Source organism: Chiloscyllium plagiosum, chromosome 20, assembly GCF_004010195.1.
Source record: "Chiloscyllium plagiosum isolate BGI_BamShark_2017 chromosome 20, ASM401019v2, whole genome shotgun sequence".
NCBI lineage: Eukaryota > Metazoa > Chordata > Chondrichthyes > Orectolobiformes > Hemiscylliidae > Chiloscyllium > Chiloscyllium plagiosum.
This window is the reverse complement of record NC_057729.1, coordinates 44,907,120-44,933,546: the sequence shown is the minus strand read 5'-3', so window position 1 is coordinate 44,933,546 and position 26,427 is coordinate 44,907,120. Positions and strand designations below refer to the sequence as shown.

At 39.9% G+C, this 26,427-nt stretch overlaps 1 protein-coding gene across 11 annotated transcripts in view; it reads right to left on the bottom strand.

The window, feature by feature from the left end:
• LOC122560227 (eyes absent homolog 1-like) overlaps nucleotides 1–26,427 on the bottom strand; it is a 261,694-nt gene that overhangs the window by 160,862 nt on the left and 74,405 nt on the right. For 6 of the 11 annotated variants that reach the window (XM_043710684.1, XM_043710688.1, XM_043710685.1 and 3 more), the window contains 2 exons: nucleotides 15,851–15,996; nucleotides 1,185–1,250 (listed from right to left, as the gene is read on the bottom strand). In XM_043710684.1, the coding sequence (XP_043566619.1) occupies nucleotides 1,185–1,250; nucleotides 15,851–15,992 (208 nt within the window). In that variant the 5' untranslated portion in view covers nucleotides 15,993–15,996. Of the gene's footprint in view, nucleotides 1–1,184; nucleotides 1,251–15,077; nucleotides 15,122–15,850; nucleotides 15,997–26,427 lie in introns of those variants that run through there. The other 5 variants (XM_043710690.1, XM_043710692.1, XM_043710683.1 and 2 more) reach the window with 4 other exon arrangements.

Below are 26,427 nucleotides of genomic sequence, written 5' to 3'. Positions count from 1 at the left end.
CAATGGCATGTGTTAGGTAACCCTAGCAGTTGCTGTAATTGCAGCTTCAGTATCGCCTTCACTGGGTACTTGAAAAGGTGGAACATAAGGCAGTGTGATAAACAAAGGTTGTCGCCAGTGACGATGAATGTGGCACACCTTTTGTTTATGTGAACAATGTCTAAATTATAGGCTCCAAATTATGATGGCCCTTCATACTTACCTTTCAGAATGCAGTAATATTTTAATTGTGAATGCAATATATTGTCTACTGCATTTTCAAGGCAAAAATGGAACAATGAGATAAATAGATTTTGAATTTGTATTTGCAGAGTGGGGTTCAAATGTACAGGATGTGCTCAATTCTGGTTCATGCTATAGTTAGAAGCTGGATAACTTAACTCAGAGAGAGGACCAACCCACTACTTTACAGCATCATTCCAGTTATCTACGTTACCTAACTCACCTGCCTGCTTCGTGATTGTAGAAACACCTTTCTGATGTGCTTGCTAAAAGTTGTTCCCACATTCTTTCCATCATTGACCCCATTTTGAGACTTGAAAATTGTCATGACCCCTCACTGACAGTCAGAAGGACAACTATATGGCTGTTGTAACTCTGGCATAGTTCCGTGGGTGCTATTGCTACCTCAAAGCCCACACATCCCAAAATTTTAGTTCGCTTGGTGTCCTGACACCCAATTTTGGTAGCTCGGGTCTCCTCCGTGTTTATTTCCACTTTGTTGATTCAAAGAAGGCTTTTCACCAAACGTACAGAGAGAGACCTCAGTGCCTCCTATCTGCAGGTAGTCATGCCCAATTATGCATTAGTCCAAAACCATCCAAGATGCATCATTAAAATTGGATCTCTCAGCTGCCTAAGTGTTGGAGAGGTGCACGGCCTTGTGACTGAAGAGATGAGTCTCACATAGAATCACAAAAGTCTACACTCATTTTCAAATGAGCATTTTTCTCTACTGCTCATCTCCTGCTTTTTCTCAATATCCTTGAACATTATTTCTAACCAAATAATCATCCAATGCCCTCCTGAGTGTCTCAGTTGAACTTGCCTCTACCACACTTGTAGGCAGGAGAGAGACCTGGTACCACCCTACTGTAAAGGCCAAAATCCCGAGACATATGCCTTCTCTGATTACTCATTAATAAATGCACATGTATGCTTCAGGATTAAAATGTTAAACTGACCTGAATTGGAGAATTGTTCCAATGCTGCTGTGGAAATTTCACTGCTGCTCATCGACTCCGATTTGTCTGTGAAAAATGGATAAATAATTTACTGAACACTGAAGGGATAGCTGTGAAAATGAATTGCAAAATTCCAAAATCAAAAGAGAATAAAAAGAAAAAAAATAAAAATAATAATTTCTACTTCCTTCTCTTAAAACCAGTTGGGCTAGTTTGGATATAAATGAAATCATTTTACAAGTCATCCTTACTATGGTATCTTCTGTGCACCAAATACCACTTGTTCATTGTGGATTCCCAATACCTAGTGTTTGATTTTCCTCTTTATATCTTGATGATGCTGAGCTGAAAGGCAGCTAAACAAATATCTTGTTCTCACTGTCTTCATGCTCCATTGTTCTTTGGTATGAGCTTTTGTTTCAATATTTGAATACTCTTTGATTTTCTGCATTTATTTTGCATTTGTTCTTCTGCTTGTAGCATTAATTTTTTATGAATGAACTTAACATCCAAAAGCTGACACAGAGCCTGTGCAAAAGTACTGCATATTGGGAACTTAGGCATTGAGGTTAACATGCCTAATGAACAAATTTTGGTACGCATTAAGACACAGTAAAACCAGGTTAGTTGTGAATTGGCCATACTGATGACTTTATCCAATACGCCAATGAGGTTGTGTGAAGTCCTGGGGAGTACTGTAAAACTATGTTTAGTTTTCTGCCTCTGATTTCTATAACTCCTCATTTCCATTTAGTTAAATAGCCTGCACCGTTACCTTTCTCTTCCCTTTTCACTCCTGTTTGTTTCCCGCTGCCAATGCTGTTTTTCTCCTTTGTTCTGCTCTTGAACTCTACATGTTTTGAGTTTAATGACTTATCCAGCTTAATGGTAAATTTCCAATTACAGTCTTGTTAACTTAGAGGTGTTGGGACTTTTGCAAGTGTGAATGAAGCCTCTACTGATATCAAAATAAATCCTGAAGTAGTTAAGTTTTGAGCACAGCAACAGAGCCAGGGGAATTAATCAACTGAGGCACTCATCAGATTTTTATTAAACTCATTCATGGGATGTTAGCATTGATAGTAATCATTGCTGATTCCTAGAGTAGATGGTGGTGAGCTGCCTCCTTGGACTGCTGCAGTCCACCTGGGTTGGAATGTTGTTGGAAAGAGGGTTGCAGGTTTAAGGCCAAGTATAGTGAGGGAATGGCAGGATAATGTGTCGTCCAGAGGGGAGCTTTCAGAGGGTGATGATCCTATGTGTCTGTTGTAGTTTAACTTGAATAGAATTAGCTTTCTTGTCACATGTACTCAAATGAGTACACTGAAAAGTCACAAGACACCACTTAAGGCGCCATTTTAGGTACAAGGTACCTTCAGTACAAGTTCTTAGGAATCAAAAATTAGAAATAAAAAGTCCAATTACAGATCATAGGAATAAATGAGAAAATAGAGAAATAAAAAGTTCAGAACACCAGTCCTTCCAATCCAGTTCACATTGGTACCAAGCCTTCAGTCTGAGTTGGGCCTTGACTCCAGATCATGCTGAGCTTCACCTTAGAGGCCGGGAGACCACTCTGGAATGACCTCGAAGCCAGAGGTCCACAGTGAGCCAAAAGACTGCCACGAGCTGTCAAAACACTATTGTGCCAGGGTGAGAGACAGCCAGGTGCCACTGAGAGACCATGCCAGGCCAGGAGATTGCAATGTCAGGCTGATGGGGATCACAGGCTTGGAAGGTTCTCTCAAAAGAGCTTTGTTGAGTTGCTGCAGGGCAGCTTCTACATGGTTATCACTGCTCCTATTGCACATCACTGGAGAAAATATTCGCTACTTTTATTGAGGAGGAAAACATAACTATTCATGACATAAAAGGGCAGATATGGAGGCAGAAAGGCAAAGATATTAAAATTACTTCCACAGACTGTGAATCCCTGTGGTGGCTTTCCTGCCAGAAATCAGGAGACAACGAATTCTGAAAACTTGGAGTAAAATTGGCTTGCACCTTTAGATCTGAGTTTTAGAAATTCTCCTGCCACAGGTATGGAAAAATCACAGGAAGGACAGCAGGAGAGCTTCATCGCACAGTTCTTAGCATCGTCCTTTAAAATAGAACATAGAACAATACAGCGCAGAACAGGCCCTTCGGCCCTCGATGTTGCGCCGACCTGTGGACTTTTCTCAGCTCGTCCGCCTAAATATCCCAAAATCATCCATGAGCTTATCTAAGAATTGTTTACATCACCCTAATGTGGCTGAGTTGACTACCTTAGCAGGTAGGGCATTCCATGGCCTTACCACTCTCTGTGTAAAGAACTTGCCTCTGACATCAGTCTTAAGTCTATCACCCCTCAATTTGTAGTTATGCCCTCTTGTACAAGCTGACGTCATCATCCTAGGAAAAAGTCTTTCTCGGTCTACCCTATCTAATCCTCCGATCATCTTGTATGTCTCCATCAAATCCCCCCTTAGCCTTCTTCTTTCCAATGAGAAAAGACCCAAGTCTCTCAGCCTTTACTCATAAGACCTTCTCTCCAGACCAGGCAACATCCTGGTAAATCTCCACTGCACCTTTTCCACTGCTTCCACATCCTTTTTGTAATGGGGTGACCAGAATTGTACACAATATTATAAGTGTGGCCGCACCAGCGTTTTGTATAGTTGCTTCAAAGAGCTTCAGATATGATTATTTATGGCAGTCACTGTGGATATCTATACAACTAAATTATTTAAAGAATGAAGGGTAGCTCAATGGTTAGTACTGCTGCCTTACAATGCCAGGGACCTGGGTTCAATTCCAGCCTTGGGTGTGTATGTGGAACTTGCACATTCTCCCTGGGTCTGTATGGGCTTTCACCGGGTACTCTGGGTTCCTCCCATAGTCTAAAGATGTGCATGTTAGATGGATTGGCCAAGGTAAATTATCCATAGTGACTGGGGACGTGCATGCTAGGTGGATTATTGGGAAAGGATAGGCTAGGATGCCCTTTGGAAGGTGGGTGCAGAATGGCTTCTCCTTGCACTATAGGGATTCTATGATTCAAAGAAGAGAATGCAAGCTAAGGATATACAATACAGCACAGGAATATACCCTTTGGCCTGCCAAGCCTGCATCAATTCCTAGCCCTTATTTAGACCTGCCACTTACTGCCTATATGTAGTTTCTAACCTTCTGTTCACCTCCCATTCATGTGCCTATCAGGATATGCCTTAACTGTTGCTAAACATGCCTGCTTCCACATCTCCACTGGCAGTGCATTCTGGGCATCCACTACCCTCTGTGTGAAACATTTTCCATAAGACCTTAAAACACAGGAACAGAAATTAGGCTGCCCCTTTGACTGCACCACCATTCAATCATGGCTGATAAGTTTTTCAATCCCATTCTTCCCCTTTCTCCCCGTATGCCTTGATCCCCTTGATACTCAAGAACCTATCAATCTCAGTCTTAAATATACTCAATGACCCAGCCTCCACAGCTTTGTGTGGCAAGGAATTCCATAGATTAACCATTCTCTGGCTTAAGAAATTTCTCCTTATCTCCGTTCTAAAATGTCTTCCCTTTACTCTAAGGCTATGCCCTCAGGTCCTAGTCTCTCTTACCAATGGAAACACCTTCCCAACATCTACCCTGTGGAGGCCATTTAGTATTCTGTATGTTTCAATCAGATTCCCCCCTCATCCTTCCAAACTCCATTGAGTATAAACCCATTATTTCCCTGCACTTCTTCCCTAAACTTTCCCCTGCCACCTTGAACCTGTGTCCTCCTTTACTTGACTCTTCCCCCTAGGAAAACACCTCTGACTATCTACCAAATAGTGGGCGGCACGGTGGCACAGTGGTTAGCACTGCTGCCTCACAGCGCCAGAGATCCGGGTTCAATTCCCGCCTCAGGCGACTGACTGTGTGCCCTAGGAAAACACCTCTGACTATCTACCAAATCTATGCCTCTCACAATTTTGTAGACCTCTATCAGGTCGCCCCTCACCCTTTGTCTTTCCAATGAAAACAATACAAGTTTATTCAACCTCTCCTCATAATTGAAACCCCCTCACCCACAGACCTGGCAACATCCTTGTAAACCTTCTTTGCACACTCTCCAAAGCATCCACATTCTTCTGATAAAGTGGCGACCAGAACTGCAAGCATTTTTCAAAAATGTGGCCTAAGTAAAGTTTTATAACTTGTAATATCACTTGCCACCTTTTATATTCAATGACTTGGCCAATGTATGCAAGTATGCTGTATACCTTCTTCACCACCTTATCCACTTGTGCTGCCACTTTCAGGGATCTGTGGACCTGTATGTCCAGATCCCTCTGTATTCAATGCTCTTAAGAGTTCTGCCATCTTTCGTATAATTCTCATCTGAATTTGATCTTCCGAAATGCATCATCTCACATTGGTCTGGATTAAACTCCATCTGCCATTTGTCTGTCTGAATCTGTAATCTATGTATATCCTCTGTATTCTTTGACAATCCTCCTCACTATCTGCAACTCTGCCAATCTTGGTGTCATCCGCACCTTAATAATCAGATCACCCACTAGTTACTGATCTCCAATTTGGAAAGGCCCCCTTCCACTGCTACCCCTTGTCTTCTATGATCAAGCCAGTATTGCATCCATCTAGCTAGCTCACCTGGATCCCATGAGACCTGACCTTCTATACCAGCTTCCTTTGAGGAACCTTATCAAATGCCTTACTAAGGTCCCTGTAGACAGCATCCACTGCCCTTCCCTCATCAATCATTCTTGTCACCTCATCAAAAATACTCTCAAGCTGTGAGACATAACCTTTCCCACAAACTAGCCTAGTTTCCAATCCAGAATTGTTCTTTAAATATAGGAAACTTTAAAACAGGAAATTAATGATGTTATAACCAAAAAAAGGCCATTTAACCCACTACACCTGTGTGACTCTCTGAAAAGAGCACAGTGTCAGCAGTGACACACAGATACGCTACTGCCAGTCATTAAAATGCCTTCAAATCTCCTTCTAAACTCATGACTTCTACCACATAGAGGAAGATGGAAAATAGCAAGCTCCCCTCCAAATTCGACCACCATCCTGGCATGGAATGTTATCACTCTTCCTACACAGTTACTGGGTTAAACTGCAGTGATTCAAGAAGGTAGCTCCTCACCAACATCACAAGGGTACCTAGAAATGGGCATGTTAGTGAAGATGACAATCCAAAAATAAATTGAAAGAAACGAGTAACCTATTTAATGTCTTAACTCTCAAAAGCTTTCCTGAATTCCATATTCAATGTTGCGACCGTTAGGATTGTTTGTTTATAGAATATGCCATGTAAAAAAAGATATAATCTTTTAATCTCTCTCATCATTCTTTGGTGGTATTCCTATCTCACATTTTACAAAGGATGGAATTTACATTCACGACTTGTGGGTGCTTCATCCATTAACTTAACCATTAAGCTCTCTTACCAGGAATGAGTGAATGCGTTCAACATTGTCCATTTGCATTCTATAACCCTTTTCATGAAAACTAGGTTCCCATATATTTCCTCAAAACTTCATTAATGTGTCCTCCTTTTAAATGGCTACAAAATGCTGGGATAGATTGTCTGCTTTATGCATTTTCTTATGCAGTCTCAGTAAAGACCACAATATATGAGAGCACTTTGTTACAGCAAAGGGAGATTGCAGAGAATCCTTTCTTGCCCCTTTTTCATTTTGGCAGGAGTTTGCAAACCCTCACCTGAAGTGGTTATTGTCAGAAGGTCCTCCTTTGCAGGTGAATAGATAATCAAATTTGCCAAAAAGTTAAAAAGAAACATGCATTTAGCACACTGGAGTGCATAAATCACACACAAGCCAAAGGTAAATTGGTTCAGTTTTTTTTTAAACACAGTGAAATCATGACAATAGCATTTGTGTTGAAGTAGTGAGGGGGATACATTTTCTGAGAGCCACTTATTTGTGAGTTCTAATTAGGAATGAAAAAGCTATTCTCTGAAATTGCATTTGAATACAATTTTATTAAATGAGTTTTACAGAAAAACGTTGGAAACAAAACCAGTTTGGGGGATAAAAGAACTGGAACAGTCAAGCATGCAAATATTGTCTCAGTCAGATCAGAACATCCTTTTATTTCCCTCCCATTATCTCCTCTAGTCTTCTCTGCTGTCCTGAAAATACTAGCTCATTGTTTGGGTTCAGTTCCATGGATCTGATGGCCTCTGCTACCCTGTCCAAGTGTCCAAGTGAATATTGACCTTCATTTTCAACAGACTGATTGCTCTCAGTATCATAGCTGACCCCACTTCTCTCCTGGGTTCAACTCATACAAATGTCACTTCAGCATGCGAGAGACTTGCTGATTTTCTCTCTCCTAATCTGGAAAATCTGAAGTCAACTCGTAACATCATCTGGGGCCAACCTAACAGCAGAGACCAGGGATCGTAAGTGTGATCATCCTGGTCTATAATGGTTCAACAGTTGTGATCATGTAATCACACAGCACTATTTTTGTTAACTAACCATTCAGTTAAGGGAGAGTGGCGGTAGCAGTTCAAGTCAAGAGGTGATAAAATCTCCAGACATTCAGTGAGAGTTGACAATCCTAGCTTGCCTTTAGCTTTTACATGAGGCTTAACTGATAAATACTCCAGTTTCTGCCTACGAAGGTTCCAGCCACAAATCCCAGTTCAGTGACAAAAATACAAAAGAACTGCAGAAGCCGTAAATCAGAAACAAAAACAGAAGTTGCTGGAAAACTCAGAACTTCTAAGGGAGACTCACTGGATTTGAAATGTTAACTCTAATTTCTCTTTACAGATGCTGCCAGACCTTCCGGGTTTTATCAGCAACTTCTGTTTTTGTCCCAGTTTACTGACTTCAGTACAAAATCCCTGTTGGCACTCCAGGGCAGGTGAGAGAGCTGTACTGTTAGAGGTGCACTTGGGACATTAATCCAATATCCACTACCTTTCAGGAGAATGTAACAAGCTACTAATGTTCGGTTGAAGAAGAACAGAGGAGTTCTTCCTGATATTCTGGCTAATATTTATCCCTTGACCAACATAATTTAAATAGACAAGTCATTGTCACATTACTGTTTGTGGAGAATTACTTTGCACAAATTGGATGCTGTGTGTTGTACATCACTTTAAAATGACTTAAAACGTTATAGAGACATAGATGTACACAGCACACAAAAAGACAATTCAGCCCATTCAGTCTATACCAGCCATAACAAGCACCTAAATATTCTGATCCTATTTTCCAACACTTGATCCAAAGCCTTGTAATCGTACGTGCATTTCTATATTCCCGTACTGTGATTTGGAATGTTTTGAAGCTCTGAGAGATGGCACATGAATGTAAAATTGTTCTTTTTTCTTTCGAGATTGAGCTTGCATTTACACTAACTGTAGTCTAGCTGCAGAGCGAAATTTCTTTGGGCAAAACCTGTGATTAGGCCATCAGAATTTAGGTTTTCTACTCAATCAGAGATTGAGTTGGACCACTAAACTAAAAGTAACATATAATTTGTGTTTGGCTGCATGGCTTGAATCTATATTCTATATGAACTGAGACGGATGGTTCAAATCAGTTTATCCAAACATCACTGAAGCGTTTTACTGTGCAATCAACATTCAGATTTTAATGACACATTTTTGGTTGATTAAATTCATTACACAACAGTGAACTGTTTTTGCCAAGTGCCAACAGCCTCTGATTAACCCATGTAACAAAGGCATGGATTGTACCTGTAAGAACTTGTTCAACAAGCTTTGCTGCCAGTAATTTCTTGAACAGATTTTTACATTCTTTTACTTCCCTTTCCTCCATGAAATAACAGAGATAATGTACTTATAACACCATGTCAGCACAGAGATAAAATGCTATTGTGGAATGAACCGAGAATCCACATAACCTCAAGCTTATAATTAATCATCAATAGGCTGAAAGAAAGAAAGTAAAATAAAGAACTCTATTTATATAGCACTTTTCATGACCTCAGCATGACAAAAAAACTATCTTACTACCAATTAAATGTAGATAGTGCTATAATGCAGGGTACTTGGCCTCCAATTTACACACAGCTGGTTCCCATAAATGGCAATATGATAATGACCTGATTGTCTGTGTTAGCAATGTTGATTGTGGAATAAATTTTGGCCAAGACACAGGGCAGCATTCCCTGGCATTGATTAGATTACTTACAGTGTGGAAACAGGCCCTTCGGCCCAACAAGTCCACACCGACCCTCCGAAGAGCAACCCACCCAGACCCATTCCCCTGCATTTACCCCTTCACCTAACACTACAGGCAATTTAGCATGATCAATTCACCTAACCTGCACATTTTTGGACTGTGGGAAGAAACCGGAGAACCCGGAGGAAACCCACGCAGACATGGGGAGAATGTGCAAACTCCACACAGACAGTTGGCCTGAGACGGGAATTGAACCCGGGTCTCTGGCACTGTGAGGCAGCAGTGCTAACCATAGATAGATGTGAAAGATTCCTGTACTAAGACGATAGACAGAGACTTGACTTCAAGTCTCAACTGGAAAAGCAGCACCTCCAAAGTGCAGTATTGCACATGAACATCAGCTTTTATAACATGTTTAAGTCCTGAAATGGGGCTCAAACACAACCTTCCGATTTAAAGGTGAGAGTGCAACTACTGAGCCACAGATAACACCTGAAAGGGGCACGGTCACTAATAACCAGCTAAACATTTCAGTATCTCGTTAGGTTTGAGTTCTATCAAAAAGAAAGATTTTTAGAATGATGTTGTTGAGTAGATTCTGAATAATTAGCGCTGCTATTGCTGAAGTAAGATACTGTTATGAAATTAACAAGTTCTGCAGGCATTGGGCATACTGTAAAGCCAATGCAACCCCAAATGGTAATAGTCCCCTCAATGCAAACTTCTGTAGTCTTCATTGGTAGCAACCTTAGCTGCAAGACCCAGGTATGAGATAGAACAAAAGGACTGATGGAGTGGGGAATATTTGCTGGAAAATCAATAGAACAGTGCGTGAACATATTAGGATTGGGTGCACCAGGCATGGGAGTGTTACTATGCAAATTAGCAGACTTAACCACTAAAGTCACAAGGTTAGATTTCCCACTTCACCACCTTGTGGTAATTTTGTTCCAAAATGAAAGGGATGAGAGTTCTGTGATTCATTCCATCAATTCCTGCCTTGACTGTCAAGGCAGAAAATGATCTGACTGAAAGTAATGTTTTTTTTCTTTAAACTCAAGACGAATTCATGAATTTTCATACATGAAGTTAGATACCTGGCAAGTTAATACATAGACAGAAAGCTATGGGGGCAGAGTGCATGTTCACATCAGAATTTCCAAAATCTTTAGCCAGTTGGGAGACACGCCATGCTGTGGGGTTACAGACCTGTAGAAATGCTCATTTCTACAAGGTTCTACCAATAATTTATTGTCTTCCCTTGCCTTAAGTGAGTAGGAAACCAGAACAGAGTAGATTTTAGGTGTACCTTGATGCAATGGAATCCACTTATAAAGAAAGTACTGACCTGGAAGATCGGAAGCTGAGAAAGTTAGTGCTGCAGAAGAGTGTAGCCTCTGTTCACCTCCTCATCTCTAAGGAGAGTAATCCCAGCTTCTCTAGTCTTTACTCATAACTAAAGTTCCTCAGCCCTGGCTTTAGCCTAATAAATGGAACGCTCCCCAAAAACTGGGCACCTTTCCTGAAGCGTGGTGTCCAGAACAACCAGCTGCAGATATACACACTAAGCACAGGCTACTTGTGTTATTAATTATTATTATTATTATCATTTATGAAGTAGGTGGTTTGGAATTGAGTTGCTTGCCTTTATTTATAGTTAAATACATCTTTATGACCAAATGTTGTGAAAAAAACTTTTTAAAATGCAGATGCTGAAAATCTGAAATAGAAACTGAAAATGGTGTAAATGATCAGCCCAACAGGCAATATCAGTGGAGAGAGAAATTTTACGAGCAAGCTTTATTGACAGAGGTCACCAAAGTCCAGCAACAGAGGCTCAAAGCAGGAAGAAAGCAGCCTTCGTCCAGCAGTAAGATCACATTTTGCCAGTGGCAAACAATAAGGTGATTGCCAAGGGGCTGTTGAGCCTATTAAGAATGGTAACTCCACTTGCAAAAGGTGGGTCAGCAGCACTCCTTCTAGTAGTGGTCACTGCTGGAGTTGCACCTGGATGATTGAGATCAGGCCATTAGGTTTCTTGGACAGTCTCACCATGCAGTGGCAGGTATCCCTAGTCACAGGCAAAATACCCACATAGAATCTTCATTGGCCATGTAATTGGATCAATTTACTCTGTGCAGGCCATTCATCCATTGTCTCTCTTGCCACTGGCAGATGACACGAAGTTGGGAATATATAGGACATGGCACCTGATGCCACTCTGTCTTATTTTGCCTGTCTCCCTGCCATCCAGTCTACCTCCAAATGACTGGTAAAATTTAGCCTAGTTGATAAATCCTCATCATAGTTGTGGACAGGCCAGATGTGTATAAACTTCAGGTGAAAACAGAGACAGTGAAGAGGTTAAGGGATGAAGAACAAATGGAAGGTTTGTGATTTAATTGTGCCTGTATTGCATTCAATGGTAAAAGGAAAGGGTGTAAAGTAGTATAAATGGGAATAGCAGAATCATTACTAACAACTGCATTCCAAACAAAGCTCACAAGTTATGATATGAAATTGTTGAATTCAACATCACGTTGAGACCACAAGGGAGTAAAGTGTCTAATGTAAAGATGAAGGGTTGTTCCTTAGGCTCACACTTAGCTGCATTGAAATTGTGTTGGAGGCTGAGACGTAGAGAAAGAGTGGGCTGCAGAACTTAAATGATAGGGATTGGATGACTGGACCTAAACTTGTAAACTCAATATATATGTTCCATAAAGTGGTCACCCAAACTGTTTGGTCTTCCCATTGAAAGGGAGACAGCATTGTGAGCACCAAATACAGTACAGCAAATTGAAAAAAGTGCAAGTAACTTGCTTTTTCACTCGAAAGAAGCACTGGGGGCCCAGGATGGTGAGATGGGAAAAAGTATAAAGACAGGCATTGCATCCCCTGTGCTTGCAATAAGAAGGTGAGGGGATGGGTGTTAAGGGTGATTGAGAAGTAGACCACGGTATTTTACAATATCCATTTTAACGTGTCTTCCTTTTTCCTCAACCAACCTGTATCATAATGTCGTGGTCCTCACATGTATCCATTCTATTTTCGCACTTCTCTCACTTGTCATCACCAACTTATTTAATCTCCACATTCAATGGACCTTGCTTTGTATTGCCACAATTTCATGTGTAATACCACATCCAAAGATATCTTCCTTTTCCTTTGCTTTTCAAAACTTTGAAGTGACCATTTTAGTTTGTTTAGTTAGTTTGTTAGCTTCAGGGCTGAGGAAGCTACTTGTCCGACCTGCCCAGCTCCTTTTCCACCTATCCACTCCACCCTCTCCTCCCTGACCTATCACCTTCATCTCCTTCCCCACTGACCTATTGTACTCTATGCCACTCTCTCCCCACCCCCACCCTCCTCTAGCTTATCTCTCCACGCTTCAGGCTCTCTGCCTTTATTCCTGATGAAGGGCTTTTGCCCGAAACGTCGATTTTGCCTGTCCTCGGATGCTGCCTGAATTGCTGTGCTCTTCCAGCACCACTGATCCAGAATCTGGTTTCCAGCATCTGCAGTCATTGTTTTTACCTCATTTCAGAAAAGCAGCCAATTCATATTTGAGCCAAATCTGTACTTCTGACAATGGCTAGAAATATCACTTCCTTAAAAACTACACAGTTACAAATGCATAACTCTCATGGAAAACAGTAGAATTTAAAGCCAAAGTTGACTAAGGAAGTAACACTTAATTCTAACAAGAAGTGTTGGAAATCAAGGAACAGTTAGTACTTGAGGTAATCAAAATACAACTCATACAATATAATGACGTGACTTATGGTGCTCTGTGCAACCTTTTATAATTCTCATTAAAACATAACTAAAAATAAAGAGAAAACAAGTGAAATATTTGTCCAGATATTTGTTATAATTGCAGTATATATATATATAGGAAGGAAAAATAATGCATTCCACACATCAGCAAAACTTTTTCCTGCGTTTGGCACACATGAAGAAGTAAGTCTCTTACTTATTGAATAAATTTAGTATTCTGGTATTCCACTGATCCCCACTGTTTTGCTGACATTTATGAATGGAGTTTAATATGAATCCAGACCTTTAATAAGCATATTTTGTCTCGGAGGTAAAAAGGTTAAAATAAACTGACACCAGGGCTATTTATGTCCAAAAGATTTTGAGTGCCAAGTTATGTATTTAAGATTGGCAAGCTATGCCTACACTTGTGTAAATGATGTTGCGATCAGATGTTTGTATTAGTGGTGGTGTGACATGCATTGAGGATTCTAGACTAGTCCCTACTAGAGCTAATGTTTCAGGAACGACACATTCTCACTGTGAGTCATTGAGTTCTCTGAATAGACGATTATTCCAGGTGAATACATTGGGTTGCAAGTTGCAGCATTTCACATCTCATAGCGCAGGAATTTAGATTTTAACTGAAATACTGATTCATAAAGGAGAATATTTCACTTGTGCTGAGGTTAGCCGCAAATCTTTTCTCACAAACTGATTTTGGACACGAGACAGGTTACACAAGTGGGCTTCTTTGAGTGCTTTTAAAGGAATTTTAATCAAAAAATGTATAAACATAAAGACATTAATATGTCTGTGTGACATGGATAAAGCAACCTAATGTTTACAAAAGTTGATGTCTGTGTGGTTGCTTGCAGTGAATATAGAAAGCTTCTCTGCAATAGTATAAGTAAAGAGAATTTGGAGACATGATAATAAGCAAAACTAACCTTGAACTTTAAAAAAAAAACTCCATTGCAATTAAACTTGATGGCTTATGGAGTAATTGTTACCTAGTGCTGTGACTTCAGGCTTGATTGAAGAATTCATGAAAGAAATCAACAGCTTCCAAATTCAACAGGTGCAGTGATAGAGTTCCTACCTCTGAGTCAGGAGGCCTGGGATCAAGTCCCATTTAGTCTAGAGATGTATTAATAATGTCTCTGAACATGTTGACTGGGGAAAGTATCTCCCAATTCAAGTGAGTAAAGAGGCTCAAGCAGAATGGAACTGAGTGGATGCCTTTACATAAAATTTAACAAAGTCTTGAGTTCAATGCCATGAATGCACACTTCTTCATGGTATTTTGTTATGAATGAAGGGTGTGACCTTTCTAAGATGTCAATTTACACACAGCTTTGTACTGTACATTCTGAGGAAGGGTCACTTGACCTGAAACGTTAACTAATTTCTCTCCACAGATACTGCCAGACCTGCTGAGCTTTTCCAGCAATTTCTATTTGTCTCAAACCTATTCTCCCTCTTTATGAGACATTGCGCAGCCTCTGATAATTGCATCCTTCAATTATGCAAATTGAGTTTGCAATAAAGGGAATCATTTATAAAATTCCACCACCATCATTCTTTGGCATTTTTGCCTGCTAACTTCCAGTGGTATACTACCCTTTCCTAAAAATGTCAGTGATAGCTCCAATGGGAGGTCAACAATTGAGATGGGGAGTCAGGAGGAAGGAGGAAGACTCTTCTGTAATTAAATAGTATTGTGTAGATGGAGTGAATTTGTAGCCTGACAAAATTAGCATTTGGTTGCTGGAGGAGCATTAGCATTGGGAGAGGTTTTACTGGTCATGTCAGACTTCTCAATGCCTAATACAGGAACATTGAAACGCATTTAAAACGAGACTGAAAAAAAAATCACAATGGGACAATGGTAGTGACAACATCTTCCAGATAGTTGTTCAGGTTTGTGTAACAGCTGCAAACAAACCTGCTAGATTTGTTCTCCTACCTTCCTTGCCATTTGATGAGACTGAGATGTAATTAATGTAAGCGTTGTTGAAATCTGAATTGTTGGGACACTTGATGCTTCCTGTCAGATTGTGTGGGATCACCAAATCTAACCTAACTCTAGGTTAGAAGATCTGAGTTCAAGGTGCACCTACCTCAGATGAATGCCATAGAAAGTCAATTAAAATATCTACCTCAAAATAATGTTCTTGATGACAAGGGATTTGCACTATTAAATGTAAATAAGATAGTTATAAATGCTCGGACCTGCGAGCTTTTCCAGCAATTTCCATTTTTGTCTGATTTACAGCATCTGCAAATTTTGCAGTTTTTATTATAATAGGCTTTGAGTCCAGTCACCCAGCCTTAGCACGCTGTCTCTTGCCCACTTCAGAGCAATCAGTGTTCTGAGAACTGAAGCTGACATGATGAGCATAATATAAATACAAACTGTTGCGCATGCATGGTTCCAGTCAAAAAGAAATCAAAGTGTGCTATGAGTAATTTCCAAAGGACAAAAAGACCTTTTATTCTATGAGTCAAATACTTTATTGCTCATCAGAAGTACAATGAACTCTGAATATTTTCTTGCAGAGATCTTCCTTCTCATGATGTAAGTATGACTTATGTAATTGTTTGTGCAACATTCAAAGAATTCTGACTATCCCCATTTTGTCATCTTCTTGTCATTTTCCCAGTGTGACAACATCTTCCAGATATTTGTACAGATTTGGATAACAGCTGCAAACAAACCTGCTAGATTTGTTCTCCTACCTTCCTTGCCATTTGATGAGACTGAGATGTTACTAATCTGAGCGCTGTTGAAATCTGAATTGTTGGGACACTCAATGCTTCCAGTCAGATTGTGTGGGATCACCAAATCTAACATTTCCATGCACCTGACAGAAAAAAGTAACAATCAGTACAAGGTCATCATTCATCAGCAAATGCATCTATTTCAATGAAAATTAATTTTCCATGAAAATTCCAAATAGATTGTTTCACCAATACCAACAGCAAGTCTTCATGAGAACTCTAGGAATGCCTTAAAATGTCTTGGACAAATCAAAATACACAAGTAATTTTGCTATCTATCCATATATTTAAAAAATCTAAAACTTTCAAAACACAGCAATATAACTGAACACTACTAAAGTTAAGCAGTCAATTTTGGCGAATTTGTGATATAGTAATTCATTTTAATTAATGCTGAAACTTTCATGTCTTTGCACACTAAAGTTTCCGAAATTCCTGAATCCCCTACCTAGAATCTGTAATAAAACGTTCACAGCATGTTTCTACAAATATCAACGTAGCAAGTCTTAACTTGGCACAGAAGTTTTTTGCTAGGTACTGGAGTGGAAATCTCGAGTGTTGGAAATCTGAGTTATGAGGACTGACTGGAGAGGTGTATTGAATTCTGGGCTTAGTAATCTTCAATCATCGTGTGACCAGCCATAGACATTAGTGCTGCAGCTCCCTTAGGAGCATTAGAGATTATTAACTCCACATTTAAACAAATACACATTGTTTCAGTTTCATTTTTGTTGCAAGTTTACTGCCAACAAATAGAAAAAGAAATACTCTTAACTCATAAATAGTCATTGATCTGTTCTGAAGGGATATTCACAAGACATCTCGAATGGCTGTTTGTTTATAGTAATTTTGTGGTAACTTTTCATTGGAAAAATCTGTATCACTGCTCTCATTAAAAAGAATGCCATCAAAAATGTAATTATTCTCAACAATCAAACCTCTTTCATGACTGCTGAAAGTTGAATAACATTCTACTCCACCACAGAATGCTCTATTTTCAGTCACCAAACCATCTCGCGTCCAGGAGAACAATAGAGAATGCTTAAAAGATTTGTTTCCAAGTAGATGTGATCCAAGCACTGGAATAACTAATTATTGTGATGGAGAACTTTTTAAATCATTTACATTTACGACAAGGAATTCTGCCATGAACCTGCAGAATAGTTAATGGAACAGTGAGCCATGTTATGAAACAGAGAATGTAATGATGTAATCAAAATAATGGCCCCATCTCCTCAGTGAATCCCCACCAGTAGACATTTTTCTCAATTCAAAAATACAATCAACTCAGTAAAGTGATTTGTACCCTGCTAATTGCAATAGAGCTCCATCATACATGGATGTGGAGGAAAAGAGAGCCTCCAAGTCAGAGGAAGTCATGGTCACAATGTGCAGAGCTCTTGTCAGACTGCGCCTTGGTCCAGTTCTAATGAACAAGCAATGTACAAGTGCTGCAGACAGAGTGGAGAAGGATCGCAAATCTGATCACCAATATCAGTGGTCTGCATTATGAGGAATGACTGGAAAACCACTGGACTATTCACCCAGGAAAAGAAGCATTTTCACAACAAGTTATAAAGGAAAAAAGTTAACCTTAATACTATATGAGGGGGACAAACCATCAAATTAATAAATGGAAGTTTTAGGACCAAATGTTCTACAATTCCATGCTTTGAATAGAAGATCAAAATACTGCAGCTTCTGGGAATTTAAAGTATTCAAAAAAGCTGCAGAAATTCAGCTACCCAGGGAGCATATTCACAGAGAGAAGCAGAGTTAATGTTCCAAGTTTATGACTGTTCATCAGATGAAAATCCATCTTTGGGGTGTCATGCTGGTTCAATAGTTAGCACCAGGAACCCAGGTTCAATGCTATCCTTGGGTCACTGTCTGTGTGGAGTTTGCACATTCTCCTCCTTGTGGGGTTCCTCCCATAGTCCAAAGATGTGCAGTTTAGGTGGATTGGCCACAGGAAATGAAGGATTTTGAGATGGGATTGGGTGTGCTGCTCTTTGGAGAGGTGATCTGAACTTGATGGGCTGTAATACTAATGTTGCTCTTCTTCACAGATGCTGCCTGACCTGTCTCAGGAAAGTCTGAGATAGGAGGGGGTGAGGTGGGAGGCATCAGTTAGAAAGGCAGGGTAAGTGTTAGCAGCAGTGCAATAGGAGGGTAGCAGAGCATTTAGGTTTCCCTTGGCCTACAATTACATAAGGGAAATTAGGTGGAATTTCCATTTTGGGCAAAATTGTGAATCTTGACACAAATTGCAGCCAAACTTGTGCTAATGTTCAGGAGTGTTGTCTTTCGTCAAGTAACTGACAAAAACCGTTGCTCTGAAAGCTAGTGTGCTTCCAATTAAACCTGTTGGACTATAACCTGGGTGTTGTGTGATTTTAACTTTGTACACCCCAGTCCAACACCGGCATCTCCAAATCCTGACAAAAACCATTTGCTTGTTACCAAATATAAATTCTTTCATGAACAAGTGCAAACGGTTTTGTGATTTGGTTTTTAATTGCTTTGAAAATATTCCTTAATGGGTTTGAGTTGTGCAGTTTGATTCTTACAGCTGAAAACTAATTAATCACAAATCATGCATTTTTGATCGCAGCACCTAATCCATTAATTGAGATTACACTGACATTAAACATAAGGCATGGCTTTAAATACTAGTCATATTCCTGGGCAGTCATTTTCTTGGCAAAATGAAAAATGCATACTTTAAAACGTGCCTATTAATGTCTTTAGCCTCAAAACGAATCAACTTAATTTTTGGAGCTTCCTGGAATCAAACAAAATTAATGAAAAACTCCAATAGCTGAACTTGAGCAATGGCATTGGCAGTTTCTTTGTCACATAATGCTTTTTTAACTAACACAAGAGATCTCAGAAAATTAGATTTGTGCTCAACATATTTTACACAAACTTACTGGTCACCTTTTGCAATGGTTTCATCAAATTGAGCAGTAAATACCCAGCACAACAAAGCAGGAAATCTAAGGCATGATCTTTTTAAACCTGGAGCCTCCAGTGGTGCATTGGTGGGTCACTGGAGAGCACCTGAAGAAACTGTAGCATGCACTGTGCAAGACATGGTCAATCCTAGACTGTTTGGCAAAGACGTCTGGGTTACAAGCGTTTAGACCAATGATATGCCTATACAAGAAAGTGACATCAGTTTCAGGCAGGCAGCTGAGACACTTACTGAGCAGCCCTAATCAATATGGTAGCTGTTGTAGATCGCAGCACAGATTGAGCACAGACATGCCACTTGTTGTACTATGTAAAAACAATGACTGCAGATGCTGGAAAACAGATTCTGGATTAGTGGTGCTGGAAGAGCACAGCAGTTCAGGCAGCATCCGAGGATACTTGTCTCTCCACTCTTCAGGCTTTCTGTCTGTATTCCTGATGAAGGGCTTTTGCCCGAAACATCGATTTTACTGCTCCTCGGATGCTGCCTGAACTGCTATGCTCTTCCAGCACCACTAATCCAGAATTTGTTGTACTATACCCATTCTAAGCCCATAAAACAGTGACAATGCCCACTGAAATTCCAGGCTACTGTGCTTTCAATTTGTTATTATAAAGAAATCTTGAAGTTTAAAATGTGGCTACCATTTACTCAATGAAAATACTCGTATCAGTTTGAGAAGGTTATGATCTTAAGATCTAGTCCAGGAATTGAGTACATGTTCAAGGCCAGCACCCCAGTGCAATACTGACAGGTCTAATATTGATAAACATGTCTGCCTTTTTGGCTGCAATGGAGTCCCTGTCTCCAACTCATTTAAAAATCGGTCCCTAACCATTACACCAGAAACAGGGGAAATGGCGCTGTATTTCTGGGACCTTGCAGCTGCTGTTTCTATGAACGAACATATTTTAAGAAAAACTGGTTTCTGTAAAGTGTTTTAAAATGTCTTAAGAAATTTGAATGACATAAAAGCAAATTATTTTCTTTATATACCATTCATTGGATATCACTATGGCTGATTAGGAAGCATATCAAGACGGCAAACATGGGATTGACAAGATTGGTCAGCAGATTAACTCCAATAATGACTTTGGCTGCAACTTTCACAAGGCAGATGAAGTGGTGCCTGAAACCTAGAAGCAGGCCTCTACCCCAATCACATTGTCCGCATTGATTGCGATTCTGAAGAAAGTGTGAATGGGGTAATAATACCACGCAAACTTCAGCCAAAGATTTAGGCTGGCCAGGTGGTGTCAGCAGAATAGGTAGCTGGTCTGCACACTTGTGAGATTTTCCCCTTTCTTCATCAGTACACGAGCCATCCTCTAAGTCTCTGTAGGAATGGGTAGCAGATCACCATGTTCCAATAGTATGGATGGCCCTGTATGTGGTTCCACTAAGGCAAGCATAAAAGTCAAAATTTGACCTCATGATCTTTGTAAATTATTTTCCTAAATTTTAAATTGATAATGTTTGTTTTTCAGTAATGATGAACCAAAATTCAGAATGCCTTGAATCAGAAGGGTTGAAATAAATACCTAAATCGCACAAGACAGACCCTGTAAGTGCATGTATAAACTGAATTCGATATATGGATACAAACCCCAATTAATTGAAGTGTTTATGAATGGTTTAAGCACTGAGGAGACGGAGGGATTGTAAGCATGCTGAGTCAAGTTTCTACAGCACATAAAGCTGGGCAAAATAAAAATAAATGACAGGAGTCTGATTAAATTCAGAAACTTTCACATTTTATCCAATGTCCTTTAAGCGAACTTAGGACAAAACTGATATTAAAAATTGGCTTCAGGACCACACGTTTCTCGAGCAAGGGTGACCCATATAAACAACAGCCACCACAAAAGAGCAGACTATGCAGCAACAGTATCTTGCATTTGTAATGGCTTTTAATGTAGCAATACTGTCCCATGCGTCACAAGACTGTTATCAGACAAAGTGCCACATAAAGAATTAACAGGATAGTTGACCAAAAGCTTAATAGCAGAGGTAAATTTTAAGCAGTACTTGAAAGGGGGGGCGGAGAGAGGGAGTGAAGATGGAGAGAGGGAGAAATTCCAACAGAAGCCAAGTGCCTAGGCAACTGAAGATATGGTGGACCAAAAGAAATTGGGGATGCAAAAAAGACTGGAATTTCAGGAATGCAGAGTCCTTGTAGAATGGAAGCACTGAACAGGTTTTAGAGAATGGTGGGAATATGGAAGTATTTGACACAATGATGAACATTTTAAAATTGAGATATTGCTGGACCAAGAAATCAGTGAGCAGTGAAAAAAAAAACAAATAATCTTAATGAAATTTTCCTTGTGTCTTTCCAAGCTCTATTCAGAATTGAGGTCTGTTAAACGTATTTGTGGATATAACAGGTTATTGTAAAGTAATATATATGAATTGTACCAGAGTCGATGGTTCTATTGTTCATCTGTTAAAACAAATGTCGAGGAAGGTCCGGACATCGTAGTTTGACTTTGTAAAGTGTCTGTCCAGTTAAATCCTCAGAGGTTGAAATTCTACAGGATATCTTTCAATTGTCTGTTTATTCTCAGCAAACAACATCATGGAAATTCAACCCGCCCTTATATCTGTTTATGTTAAGAAAATGTCTTGCTTGGCCATTTTGGAGGACAGTTAAGAGTCAACCACATTGCTGTCACCCTTGAGTCACATTCATACCAGACCAGACCAGTACAGGGCAGCAAACTGCCTTCCCTTAATAAAACACCATATTTTCATGGTCACTCAAAATGATACATTAGAAATAGCACTCAAACAATATCATTATTGATTACAGTTTTCAAAAAAATTACATACTTATTTAATATTTTCCAATTGATATTTGAACTCATGCCTCCAGATCATTAAGTCCAAGGTCTCTGGATTATTGGCCCAGTGACATAGCCACTACAGTAATATGCCCATAACATTTAGTTATAACATATATTCTGCAATCACTGCTGAGTGGCCATTACGTGTTTCATTCAAATGTCCTCTCACTTATAAGAATCTTTGGAAATAGTTTCTCAAATAGGATATATGAACTCTTCATGGACTCAGTATTGTGTTGATTCCATACAGTATCAGTGGTTTCTGTATTTAAAATGTAAATTAATCTTACCCATTGGTTGTGACCAAAAAACAAACTAGGGCAGAAAATGACTGTGAGGAGGACGGTGGCCAACTGCAGGCTCAGAGAATGTTGGCCCCACCCCTCTAATTTGCTGCATAGATCGGAGGGAGGAGGAGATGGTTGAATTGGTGAAAAGTGGCATTTTCCACCTTCCACCTCTCCCTCCCTACCTTCCCCCCAGACAGCATGAAAACTCCATAGCAGCATTGCCTGGACTGCAGGTTGGTCTATAAGGGAGGCCTGACAGACCCCAGAGTGTGATCAGTCAGTGGACTTTGGGAAGGGATTACCTGGCACCTCAGGGAGGTAGGGTGAGTGGGATGAAGGGGGAAGGGGGTTTGATGCATAAGCAGATTGGAAGGAAGAAGGGAATTATCTTCTTGAGAAGAGAAATGTGACCCAATGGGCTAAGAACACCACCCTGAAGATATGTTTCCCTTCCCATTAACTGTTTTACTGAAGATATGTTCACCTTTCTATCCTATTGTTTGGAACATTTAAGAAAAAGACTGCCCTTCATGTATGCCAAACCCACATCAACCATTTTCTGGCATGAGCAGTATAACATTTGGATCGATTAAGCTCAAATGATCCTTCATTGCTTATTTGCATAGAATCAGTGAGCTGTTGATTTCCTGTTCGGAGGTGATTTTCTGTCAGTTGTGTTTGGGAAAATGGTGCGCTAGCTAACTGCTCTTTACTGCATGCCCCACACCTCACTAAAAATGCACCCAGTGGGACATTTGAAATCAAACCCCTGCTCCATCTTTAGTGTTGTTTCCATTATTTGGCAACATCAGGAGAGACTGTAAGGCACCTGATGCGATTATCAGTGATGGTATATTGTGATTATGACAGAATAGGTCAACATAGCACATGCCACAGTTGAAAATTGTAGGTCTCATGAGATTTGGTCAGTTTAGGGAAACCATTGGTGATCTGTAAACACAACAGACATGCTGAGAGAATCCTGAATCGTAACAAAAACGTATGATTAAAAACTTGACTTGAGTTTGGTCAAATTATGGACAATTAAAGTGACACATTGAATCAGCTTTTAGAGACCAAAGGACTTGAAAATGGTCCTATTCAGAGAATAAAAGAGAAGTAGCTGCTGCATTCTGAGGAAATGAGACCTTTGGCTTGAATAGGATGTCCTGATGAAGTGAGTGCCTCACAAGATTTTTCTCAATCTGTCAATTGATTTGCTAACGCCTAGAGCAAATTATGGTTTTGAAAGTGATACAACTATCAGAGCCCAGCTGCTTTTGTACTGAGATTTGAAATAAGCTTAGAAGTTTAAGATTTAAAAAAAGACTGAAAGATATTTTTTTATGGGGCACTATGACCCAACATCATTGTGTTGTTGCATTATTATTCTCACATTCTGGGAATCTGTATCAGTCTTTGTCAGAAAATTATCTTTATACACTGAAAACTCATTTTTTTGTACTACTCTGGTATTCACTGGTGGACATTAGAACATAGAGAAAAAATAGAAGATTGTATGACTCCCTTTGTGCCATTGCTCTAACCTATACAATTACTTTGTGGCATTGATTGGTTACAGAAAGTTACTCTCACCCACAGAAGCAAAGGATAAAAGTGACAACTGGTTTCAAATGTAACAATATGATCTTGCCGTGTGACTCAGACATTTGTGGGGTCTGATTTGCATTCTTGGAGCCCGAGGCAATGACATATGATGAAATAGTTGAACTCAGCTTTTGCAAGAGTGTTCCAGACTCGAGTCAGAGAGCAGAACACAAGAGATGACAGCTGTGTGTGACTTCAAAAGGTTCCCACTTCTGTGACCAGCATATGGATGTCTCTGAGACACACTTAGCAGAGCTCACCTTTCTATTCATTGTTCTGCTTACTTTACGCACAGCCAAGAGATTAATAGGAGCTATGAACTTATTCTTATTTTGGAAAACAGGTGGTACTTTCCAAATTAATTACACTGGCCACACAACTAATTTCATTCTGCATATGGGTATATGTTTTACAATAAAATAATCCTTTTCTTTTATAACTTCTTGCATTTTAGCCTTAACACTGTTATAAATGGATTTTTAAAAAAAAGGCATGAGCATCCTTTATGTACACCCAATAGACCTGCAAGAATTTTACTGCAAACAGTGATCTTTTAGAACCTCAGCAATATTTGTCCTGACAAGTTCCTCATAGTTTTGGCGCATGAACCCATTTGTTATAAATTTGTTTATGCGTAACTGATTTCGGGTGGCGTGTGCCAGTATGATTTATAGCGCTGATGTCATTGTATTTGTAAATTTATTATTAATAACATATTAATACACTTCTTCCCTGGTCCAGCTTTTGATAATGCTGTAGTCATGGTCTTCAGAAATTTGCTCTCTTAATCCCAGAGTTGCAAATTCACGGCAAATCTAACCTTGTTAAAAATCAGGAAACAATGCACCTTTACATTTAAAGATAAAGGATACAGCCAGGTCATTCCCAATCTGATTCTGTAAACAGCTGCAAAGAAATGTCGGGGGTCAACCATTCAATCATAACGTTCCCCTTTGATTTTCCTTCCTTTCTTCTTACCCAGCAATCTCCTACTTGAAGAATGTTGTACCGGGAATTGAGGAGTATCCAGTTAAAACGTATATGTGTCCAACCTCTGAACTGTAACATACACCACCCAGAGAATGATTCTTTAATTTTCAAATTCTGCTGATTTAGAGTCATAGAGATGTACAGCATGGAAACAGACTCTTCGGTCCAACCTGTCCATGCCGACCAGATATCCCAACCGTCAGCACCCGGCCCATATCCCTCCAAACCCTTCGTATTCATATACCCATCCAAATGCCTCTTAAAATGTTGCAATTGTACCAGCCTCCACCACTTCTTCTGGCAGCTCATTCCAAACACGTACCACCCTCTGAGAAAAAGTTGCCCCTTAGGTCTCTTTTGTATCTTTCCCCTCTTACCCTAAACCTATGCCCTCTAGTTCTGGACTCCTCGATCCCAGGGAAAAGACTTTGTCTATTTATCCTATCCATGCCCCTCATAATTTTGTAAACCTCTATAAGGTCACGCCTCAGCCTCTGACCCTCCAGGGAAAACAGCCCCAACCTGTCCAACCTTTTCCCAAAGCTCAAATCCTCTAACCCTGGCAACATGCTTTTAAATCTTTTCTGAACCCTTTCAAGTTTCACAACATCTTTCCGATAGGTAGGAGATCAGAATTGCAAACAATATTCCAACAGTGGCCTAACCAATGTCCTGTACAGTGCAATTCTACTTGGAGGTGGTATTGATAAACAAGGATTCAGGAATCTTTACAGAAGCTGGTCAAGAGAGCTGCTGCAATCAAGACTTGGACTAATATTTGACCAAGGGAAGGGCTGGGAATTTAGAAGCAACTGCCCATTGATGTGAAATGCCCCTCAGCAACACCCATCAGGCTTCACTGTCTGTAGGATGTTGAAGCCAGTTCCCTCGAATGAAAAACTGAACAGTTAAAAACAGAGCCATAAAGACTCAGAAAGAGGCCAATTGGCCATTGAGTTCATGCCAGCTCTTTGTGGAGCAATCCAGTCAATCCCATTCCCCTCTCTAATACTATAGAAATGTCCAACCATTTCCCTCATGTGCCTATCCAATTTTCTGATGAAATTATTGCTTCTCTTTGTCTTTAATTGCTTTCATAGACAGTGATATTCAGATGATTAACACTTGCCATTCCAAAAAAATATTTCTTCATATCCCTTATATTTGTATTGTAGCTCTTGCACCATTTGTGAATGGGAACATTGTTCCTTTGTCTACCTCTATCAAATCTTCCCCAATCTCCTTTGCTCCAAGGAGAATAATCATAATGTCTCCAACCTAACTTTGTGGCTTAACTCATCCATCTCTGGAAGATTTTTGGTAAATCTCCTCTGTACAGTGTCAAGGACCTTCATAACCTAGCTAAGCTATGGCAACCAAAACTGGATGCAATGTAGCCTACTCAGGGCTTCATAAAGGTTCAGCATAATTTCCCTACTTTAGTATTCATTGCTTTTACTAATACAGACCAAGGTTCCATATGCTTCCCTAATTAGTTTCTTAATGTGTCAGTCACCTTCAAAGTATATGACCTCGAAGTTCCTATTGTTCCTATATGCTCTTTAGAACTGTGCCATTAAATCCATATTGCCTCTTCTTTCCACCAAAATGCATCAACTCATACTTCTCTGCATTAAACTTCGTCTGTTCCTTGTCTGACCAATCTGCTAGCCTTCATGAGACTCACTGTTGATTGATATTAGCCTCAATGTCACATTTCTAAGTAGGGCATCATTGAAAAAGTTTGAAGTTTTACTCTGCATTTATATGTGCCACAGAGCCCCGACCATGTGTGAACAACAG